The 10,426-nt window shown below is 32.8% G+C and overlaps 1 protein-coding gene across 1 annotated transcript; it reads right to left on the bottom strand.

The window, feature by feature from the left end:
- Window positions 1-259: 259 nt before the first annotated feature.
- On the bottom strand, window positions 260-1,668 carry LOC109011176 (NAC domain-containing protein 2-like). The gene is made up of 3 exons (XM_018992270.2): window positions 1,494-1,668; window positions 1,085-1,371; window positions 260-931 (listed from the first exon to the last, which is right to left on the bottom strand). The coding sequence occupies exons 1-3, from the start codon at window positions 1,666-1,668 to the stop codon at window positions 260-262; spliced, it is 1,134 nt and encodes a 377-aa protein (XP_018847815.2).
- Window positions 1,669-10,426: the final 8,758 nt, after the last annotated feature.

Below are 10,426 nucleotides of genomic sequence, written 5' to 3'. Positions count from 1 at the left end.
AGGGATTCCTGACAGGAGACCAGTATTGTTTTCCCTTTTTCAGAGAAAGTGACATAAGTTCTTCAAATAATATCTAAATATAAGTTATCAATGCGTAATACAAAATACCAAAGAATATATATTTATATAAAAAACCCATATCTATTTTACACACTATTAATTCACATAACGAAAGGAATGATCACCAAACAACTTATTCAACAGCAAACAATTAATAGATCACAATCCAGTACTCCCCAAAAGAACCCTAGGAAGTTATTTACATATCCTTCTCTCCATTAGTACCCTGTTCGCAGTGTGTAAATACCAAGTGATTATCAAACTCTTGATATTGAACAAGCTGGGAAGTACTCCATTGGTCAGCTTCCAAATTATTATCTTGAAGATGGTCTGTTCCACAGAATTTCATAATTCCTATGCTATGATCATCACTCCCATTGCAGCTTATCTTGCTTGGTGGGAAGAAACCACCCCTGATCTCATCATCATGATTTCCAGCTTCCAAGGATATTATTCTCTTTAATGGGTTAAGAAAGTTGTTGCTGGAAGAAGAAACGTCGAAATACTGCGATTCCTTTACAATATTTGTATCATCTTCAAGGAAACTGGAAGGGCAGGATGTCCCATTAATGCTGCGAGTACTTGGGAAGCTTATGCAGCTTGAGGAGGTTGTATTATGCATGGAATTGGAAGGAATCTCCTGAGAGGCAAAGATGTATGGCAGCATCGGACAATCGTTGTATAAATAATTTCTGACTGCAGCAAACAGATTAGGGTTCATCATGTTCATAGAGCGTGGCTCTTCCAGTACTGGTTGAAAGTAGGGCTCTGTTGCAGGTTCATAACTTGGAGTACCATTTCTATGGTCTTCCCTAGTGTTCCTCAGCATCCCGCTCTTTTTCCTAACTCGGCATAGAACCCAATCATCTAGCTGTATAAATTAAGAACAATTAAAATGTTTTAACATAATGAAACCATAAATTTCCTTGCTATCATGGATTAAAACTCCGAACATAACTGAGAGATAGAAATACTGTGAGGCATACTTCGTGTTTCATTCTGTTTTTTTGTTTAAACTACTTACTCTCATTGACCCTTTTCGCTTGGCAGTCCAAGTCATGGAATCGTGCAATCTATACTCGTGCATGATCCAATCTGTCTTAACTCCTTTGGGAGGACGACCTTTGTAGAAAACAAGTGCTTTCTTGACACCATTACTCTTTGTCCCACACGAAGTAAGTATGGGTTTGTCTGTCCCTGTAGCCTTCCAGTAACCTGAACCTGCTGCTCTATTAGGTCTCACTCCATTTGGATACTTCCTTTCTCTTGGTGTAAAGAAATACCATTCATCCTCTCCAAACAAAGCTTTCTCTGCCAAAAAGCAGGAAAAAAGTGGCATTCCTTTGTAAGTAACTTAGCATAAAACAAACAAAGAAGAAAGTAAAAAGGAGTACGATCAGATATATATCAGTGGTACTGCAACTAATACAGACTTGGAAGCTCCCATGGATTATACTTGTACAGATCTATTTCAGCTATGATAGAAGCTGGGATTGGGCTTGAAGTTACTTGGTTTCTCAAGTAGTGATGGATGAGCTCCTCATCAGAAGGGTGGAATCTAAATCCAGGAGGAAGCTGAATGTCTGAATGGGGGGGTTTCTCCTCCATGATGAATTAGGAGAAGTTGGTCGATCTTTGGAGATGGAGAAACCAAGGGGAATCAATGAACTTCCGGTATTATCGATCAAAATGGTTTGTAAGTTATAGAGCAGCACTGTACACTGTTTATATATACGGTTAATATCTCTCAGCAGCCAGAAAGGGACATGAATAAATTATATATGGTAATAAGATAGGATTGGATCTGCTAGCTGCTGGTAATTATTACATAAGGCGTGGTAAATGAGAGGAGGAAAAGCAACCTATACATGGGGTGGATTGGATCAGGGCAGTAATTATATTAGCTAAGCTAGCTGGGTTAATTGCATGAGATTTAGATCTCTTAGAGTTTCTATTCGAGTTTTAAAATTTAGAGCGGGAGAGAGATAAACACATCTAGTATAAGTCATGTAACTATTTGAATATTTAATTATGAATTTTTTTAAAAGTTATAAATGCCTTAAGGTTCTCTTTATATATCTATCTCTCGTTCACTTTAAATCTTAGGATTTGTATAAAAAGTTTAGGAGATCCAAATCCGATTGAATGAACGAGGGAAAGCAACCCATTTGTCTCATGTTGTAACTTTTTGAAGCCACACACAATGATCTTCAAGGAGTCGATTATATTATATATATATAAAAGCCAGATTTTGACTGCATGGGTCAAGCTTCATTCATTTTTTATTTTAGGTAAATATGTACGTACGTGTGTATTAAGAATACTTTTTTAATGGACATGAATAATACGTACCTTTCTTCAGGAATATGTACCTTAGCTTGTACGTACAAATTAATTAAGAGGCTCCTCTTTTATAAATCATGTCTTTCATCCACTTGTGGCAATATTCATAATTAGCATTATTTTAGTGTGGAAAATATATTTTTTTTAAATAATAAAAAAAATACTTTTTACAAATAAAAAAGTTTTTTTTTTTTTTAATTTTTTCAGCTTAAAAAGATTTTGTAAGAGAAATAATAGTCGAGGGAGGCCGTGGTTATGGTTATGGTGTGGTGACCCGATCTCAGCCATAATTGTAGCACTGCATCATGGTATATAAAATTCATTCTTATATTATATATATAGTTTGTAGGAGAAGCGTACTTGGGTAAATAAACGTCTATTCTTATATACTTTTTTAAATTATCATGCCTCATTTGAATATATATATATATATATATATTTATATATGCGCAGACACACACACATGATACATATATACGGATATACCATGTCTTCATCATGAAATGCTGCATAAACTCCCAAAAAAAAGAACATGAAAAAACAAGGGAGATCAGGATGGTGGAGGGGGACATAATAAGGCGCCAACATGCTACCCAGGATTCCGCTTCATGTCGTTTACTCCATGGAATGTCTTCTTTGACATCCTTAATTCTTTGTCTCAGGGTACCATTTCAATACAACTCGACACGAGTCATGTTACATTCCCAGCTAGCTGGTACGTACCATGTCATTTACACGTAGTACTTACTGCTTATCTCACATATATATGTATACTATATATTCCTGTTTACTAAGACTGAAAAAGAAACAAACTACTAGATCGTGAAGGTAGATCAATCTTGTTCAAACCGAGGCTTCTGCTTCGTCTGCAATAGGGTAATGACTTCAAATCCAAGGAGGTTTTTTTGTTCTTTGTACAGACACAAACACGTACAGAAAGAAACAAAGGGCTTCGTGTTAAGACAATATCCCATAATCTTATTAAAAACTTAAACCAGCGATCGAGTTAATTCTTTGGAGCTAATTACAATGTCATATTATAAATTGCAAAGCTTCTTTTTGTCACTACTACTATTCGATTGTGCATGGGACTTAATTGACAACTTAACCAACCATAATCTTTCAACAAATCTTCCTCTCCATATAATATATGTATATATGTTGATATTTTACAATATCAAATCGAAGTGCTGCACTCCCAATCGTCTTTCTTTTGAAACAAAACCCATTTCTTTAAGAATTTAAGCATTGAATAATTCTATTTGAAAATCTTTATACTACGTAATATCTATGTACATAATATAATTTGATTCGGAAGATAAATTATAAAATTTAAATCTTATAAATCAAATTATGTCATATGGACGGTCATGTGTAATGTAAAGACTTTTAAATAGTAATAATACTCATCTAAAATAAGAAAAGAAATACAAATGAAAACCTTTAAAGAAACAATAATTTTTCTTTTACTTTGCATCACAATTTCAAAAAGTTTTAATAATTTACACTCTAAACTACAAATATATATATAGATATATTCTAATTTGCACCAACAATTAAGATTTAGCCAATACGATAAACATGAAAATATTGGTTACAAATCCCAACATTAATAAATTTGAATGAAGCTAGCTAGGATATATGCCAAATGAAGCTAGCTAGCCTAATAATGGTAGTTAAGAGTTCAAATCATAAGTACTTTTTTGTAGCCTATTGGGTACATGTATAGTAAAAAAGAGTTGATAGCTTTGTGAATGAAAGTTAATTTCTGAGAAAAAAATGACTATTTGGAAGGGATCTCTCCAGCTCACAGTGCGGTCGCCAAAATCGATCGAATAATATTGGTGCTATCAGCTTGCTCCCTACTATGTCGTCCATTTGAGGCCGAGACCGTGCATGCAGCAGAGTGCGGGGAACTTTCCCCCTAGTGTTCTCCCCTCCTGGAGAATATGTAGAAAGGTCAAGGGGTGAAAAAAAATAAATCGGTAAATCGGATCAGACCGAAGTGGTGGGTTTGGTCAAATTCTGGGTACGGTTCAGTCCGGTACCGATTCTATTTTTCTTAAAATTGGTCAAAATTGATCCGGTTCCAATTTTCTTTTTTTCTAACACCGGACCGGACCGAACCGGACTGTACCAGTTCATATATATATTTAAATTTTTATATTGTATAAAATATTTTTTATATGATTTTTTTATATTATATATAATTTATATATATAATTATATATAAAATAATTTTGTATTATATGATAAATTACTCATTAATATAATATTAAATTTTAAAAATCTTATATAAATAATAATATATTATCACTATATTATTATATACTATAATTATATACTATATTATATATACTAAATAGTCGACCTGAAAAATTAGACCGAAACCGGTACTAAAATCATAAGTACCGGTTTAAGGGTGTAACTGGTGCGGTATCAGTTCTTCAAATCTTAAAACCGGTATATACCGATTCGGTTATAAAATATGTCTAAAATCGGATCAAACCAGACCGGTTACACCCATAGGAAGGTGATGTTTCCCTAACCCTCTTGGCTCACTCTACAGAGGTTGCATGGGGAGATCCCTTGCCCAAAGCAGCCAAATGGCTGCCATTCTTGAAATACTAGCTAGTTGAGGTTTTGTCCATTCTGGCTGGTCGTGTTTGTGTTTGTGACGTGTCAAGTTATGAAAATTTGATTATATGGGTCAACCCAAACCCGAGCGGTTAAGCTAAACATGTCAAACCCTAACCCGACTCATTTAAATAACGGGTCGTGTCATTTCACCTATTTTGACCTGTTTAATAATTAATTAGAAATAGATCAACAAGACACAACTTATTTCAACTTGTTTCATATAAACATGTTGAACTAACATGCATAACGTATTTGGCATGATTAACATAATTTCACATTAAAATTAAAATTTATATTTATTATTAGTCACAATATCTAAAAATAATAATAAGACTACTTACTAACAAAGAATGCCAATATTTTTCAAGTTTTATCCTATGATAAAACTAATATTACAAACTCTACAATAACAAATATGAGCATAGGTCAAGAACTTCAATTCCAACAATAAAAACATAAGCATATTGAGAAATAATATCAATATTACAATTCAAAGATAATAAAATTGTAATTTTGAAATAAAATCTAAACGGGTTATTGTGGGTTGATTCCTAAGCAGGTTTACCTGACCCACATTCATTTATATCAAACTCAAACCCGTTAATTTCATTTCGTGTTTGTGTTGGATTCGTAGGTCGTATCATATATCGCCACTCCTAATCCCCGCTATTCTCTTGTTTTATTTTTTTATTTTAGTTAAAAATAAATTATTTTTGTTTTCTTTTTAAATTACCTTATATATATATATATAGCTGTGTACCAATATTGGTCTATGACATATTTTTTCTTCAAGAGAATTTGTAAAAATATATAGCAGATTTTGCAAGAACTAAGATGTAGCTAGTAAATTGTCATATATATATTCCTAAAAAAGGAGTTAGCCCAATCTAATCAAACTGAGAACTTAACATTAATAATTTTAAAACACGAGTATATATGAGACTATGCAGGAACATTAATCTTTTCATCTGGATATAATGAAACAATGCATGAATATTACTATCTAGCTGATAATTAATATTCAGGAGGAACACTGGAAATCTGTGCACATATAATATGCATGTGCCGACTGACAGCTCCAAGCCAATTTGTGGCCATGGCCAAGTTCAATATTAATTGTATATTAATAATATATATTAAAAGAATGTAAAGTACTTTGACAATACTACTGACCTCATGAAATTAATCTTTAGATGGTCTTTCTTACAATTAGATCGAGTGCATTTCTTCATGGAAATAAATGATTTCTCACTAGACTTGCTTTGTGGAAATAAACTACTAGAAGAGTAATGCTACATACAATCCCCATTTGGGGATTTGTATGTGCAAGACTAGTCAATTTTATTTTTAATTATTTTAAATTACAATAATATCCTTATCAAAATGATATTTTTTTTCATTTAATGAAGGGTTTGCATATGGAGACTACAAATAGAATTTCTCCTACTAAAAATAGTCGATCCCATAATAATGTCTAGTACTTAGTGGTCAGTTGCATCAAATAATAAGGTAGCCGACGACATCTACTATTGTTTTGTTGCTCTAGTTGATGTAGCTTTATGCCGCGTATGTAGCCATTTATCTCAACGGGTGGTTCTAGTACTTCTTGACCATCTCCACTAGCTCCCTTTGATTTAAATCAGATAAGAAGAATCGGAGCAATCAAAATACATTGGGCAACAGTCGGGATTGGGTTTGCAAACTTTTGTAGCATTTGAAGGCTGGAAATAGTGGTTGCTAGATTTGGTAGAGTAGAGGCGGCCAATGAGTTGGATGATACTCATGTGGTACTTATTGGCCTGGTCTCAACATTGAATTAAGGCGTTGGGATGTGATATTATTAGTACGACCTACTCAAACTCACATCCCTAGCTGTACATTTTTAGAATAATGATACATCACCAACTATTTTATAATTTAACTACAACTTCGTATTAAGAAATTATTTATTTTTACTTTAATTCAAAATGATTGCCCTAGTAACAGTCTAAAGTACAAGAAAAAAATAATTATTTAATACTTAGTCGTAAACCAATTGTGATATAGTTGTTATTATATCATTTTTCACATTTTTAACATGGCTATGTGTATTTTCCTGTTGTTTTTCATTGTCTCAAGATTCATTTAAGGCATGTTTGCGTACTTAAGACCCCTTTAAGTCACGAGAGGGCATAGATTTTTCTGTCAAAGCTCATGTATTTATTCCCAAGCACACAGACATTTTCCAGTAAAAACAATGTAGTTTTTATATATATATATATATATAAACAATGTTTTTCTAATTATTAATACTAAACATAGTGAACAAAACTCTTATCTCTAATTTCAAACTTTTTTTATTAATAAACATGTACCATATATATTCCCAATACAAAAAATCCGAGTTTTAGGAACGAAACGTTTTTGGGACAAAAAAAAAATATCATCTCAAAAAGTGATTTTTGGGACAAAATTTAAAATTCTTATCGTTCGAATGGTAATATTTAGAGACGAATGAAATAATTTGTCTCTAAAGAGTTTGCTCCAAAAGGAAATGCGGGAATGTTTCCCGTTGAGTTTTTTTTTGTTCAAACGGAAAATTGAATGCTTTCGAACTTAATTTTAGTAGTTCGAATGGAAAAATTACAACTTTTCTTGTGTTTTTTTTTCTCCAAAAATAATCGTTCATATTATTGACAGATTTGGTCGAAAATCTTATTTGTGGCGATAAAAATCATTTTCACAAAATAAAAATTAAAAACTAAAGCTTAGCACAAACATATATATCAAATTTGCACATGCCCACCCAAAGACCAGCCCTTCCCAAACCTTAAAATAAAACTTAACCTTATATTGATGAAGAATAGAGCAAAGTTAAAGGAGATAGTGATAGAAGAGATGAGCTTCAGGCAAAAAGACTGGAGATCATGCTATCAATTCAGTGAATTTGGAAGTCTCATATTGACTACTTAGCAGTAGTTGTATGGGCATTAGAAGTAGCAAGATGGTCAATCCTTGCATGAATATAAGAATCATTTTAATTTTAAATTTTATTTCTTTGTTTTTATTTAACATACAACTTTATAACTTTGTTTTTAGATTAATAATATTGGGACAATGGGCTTTTTACTTCATGGAAAAATATCTTATTGTCAATGATGGAATGAAATAGATTACATTTGAACTTAAAAAATGAAGCCCTGTGAATATTGTCTAAAACAACCGATCGAACGAAAAACATTTGTTCAAATGGTATTGTTATTGTTCAAACACATATTAGGGACAAAAACTTCATCCAAAAAAATCTGTTCGAACACTTGAAATGGTTTTGACAAATTTCTTCCCAAAAAACTTTTGGGGCAAACCTCTTGGGACAAACTAAGGACAGAATTTTTCATCCCAAGATGAAATTGAAACTTTTTGGGATGAAAAACTTCGTCCCTAAAAGGCAATTTTCTTGTATTGTCCTAAATTGATATGTTGATCTTGAATTTTATTTATAATGGATTTTGTATTAAATATGACATAAATAATATAAATTACGAAAATAATATAATTAATAACACTATAATAGAAACCTTCTTTTGGAACGAAATTCTTCATCCCCAAATATTAGGATTTCGTCCAAGAAGACAATTTGGAACGAAAATTTTTTGTCACAAATTTATCCCAAAAGAATTGTTGCGAAAGATATTCTCGAATGACAAAAAATTTTCATCCCACAAAATATATTTTGGGATCAAATTTGCCCGACCCGTTAAAAAAATTCAGGACGAAAGCATTTCGTCCCTAAAAACCATTCGAGCGACCATCTTTCATTCAAATATAAAATATTGTTCGAACGGTTATGATATGAGGGTGTTATTTGAACACTTTAGTCACATTCAAATAGGTTGAGAAACGTTTGAAGGGGATGGTAGGTTGTTCGAATATTAAAGGCATGCCTGAATAAGATTGATTTGTGTTCGAATGTTGAGACTGTATAAGATTCAAAGGTATGCAGTTGTTGTTCAAGTTGTAATTTGATTTTTTCGAATAAGAAAGTTTATAATTCGAATGCGGTTTGAATAAGGGTGATGGAACGTTCGAGTGATGTGAGAATAAATGGTTTAGACATTTTACCTTTTCATTCGAACATAAAAGGGTAATAATATTGCTGTTCAAATAAGAGTGATTAGCATTTGAATGCTTTGTTATATCCGTTTGAATGTGCATTCGAAGATGTATGCGATCCGTTAGAATATTGAAACCTTGTATGGTTCGAACAATTTATGTCACGGTTTGAACACTATTGTTATCAAAATCCTCACCTTCGAATAGAAGTGGGTTCGTCCAAATAAAAAGTGTACACGTTCAAATTGGACGACGTTCTGTTTGAATGATTTCGAATGACTTTTAATGACATTATGTTCGAACACTCAATTATCTGGAAAATCAGTGTGAATAAATACTTGAATCCTTCCCCCCACGCACACACATCGTTCAAACTTGAAATCCTTCTTTCTCACACCTATTCAAATACCTAACTGCCGTTCACCACCGTCTTAGCCACCATCACTGTCACTCAGCTTCCTAGCTACCAAAATGTATGTTTTTCACAACTGTATTTAATATAGCTTATTTATCAATGGGGTTCGAGTCCCGTTTGTGGATCCGAAATAAATGCATTATTGTCCAGCCACCACACATAGTGGATGATTGTGTGAATGAGGGAGTGAGTTCACAAACTCATTACCATAAATATTTAGGGGACAAAACCCATCAATCTTTAAGATTGACAGGTTTTAGTCTTGGGAACGAGTTGACTCAACCATTGATGTCTTTTTGAGTCCCGCGTTCAAATGTCTCCTCTAAACGTTCAAACTCTTAGGTTATGTTTGGTTAGTGTGGTGATCTCAGATCACCTCGGACTATCTCACTATTATTCATTACTTTTTTTTACTATTATTCATTACTTTTTCACTACTATTCACAGATAATTTGATATCACCTCAATATTCAAATGTAGCCTTAAACTTTTCAAACACTATTACTTAATGATTGAACACTAAATAGTTGAGTTTAAACTATTACTTAAGGTTGAATATACATTCGAATGTATGCTCTGTCCATTTGAACCATATATGTTGGTTTGGGTCACGTCATTCCTCACTATGGCTAATTATATTTTCTGAACGAGGTAAGGTTTCATTCAAACGCCAACCCAAATATGTGTCCGGGAAGAACTTTTGTTCACATACTGCTTGTTGTTCGAACGAAGAGCACATTAGTTCTAATAGAAACCTGAATAACTCTTCAAGTTATGTCTTATTTACATACTACTTGTTGTTCGAACAATGTTTAAGTTACTTCGAACACCAACCCAAATATGTGTTTAACTTGTCCATTTTTCACATACTACTTG

This window comes from Juglans regia, chromosome 3 (genome assembly GCF_001411555.2).
Source record: "Juglans regia cultivar Chandler chromosome 3, Walnut 2.0, whole genome shotgun sequence".
Classification (NCBI taxonomy): Eukaryota; Viridiplantae; Streptophyta; class Magnoliopsida; order Fagales; family Juglandaceae; genus Juglans; species Juglans regia.
The sequence above is the reverse complement of the archived record's forward strand: the minus strand, read 5'-3'. Positions and strand labels throughout refer to the sequence as shown.

Excerpts from the sequence above, each read along its gene's own strand:
- LOC109011176 (XM_018992270.2), bottom strand. The coding sequence starts at position 1,668 with ATGGAGGAGAAACCCCCCCATTCAGACATTCAGCTTCCTCCTGGATTT. Across the intron at positions 1,372-1,493 it reads TAATCCATGGGAGCTTCCAA|AGAAAGCTTTGTTTGGAGAG; the intron begins GTCTGTATTAGT and ends GCTTTTTGGCAG. Across the intron at positions 932-1,084 it reads AGCGAAAAGGGTCAATGAGA|CTAGATGATTGGGTTCTATG; the intron begins GTAAGTAGTTTA and ends TAATTTATACAG.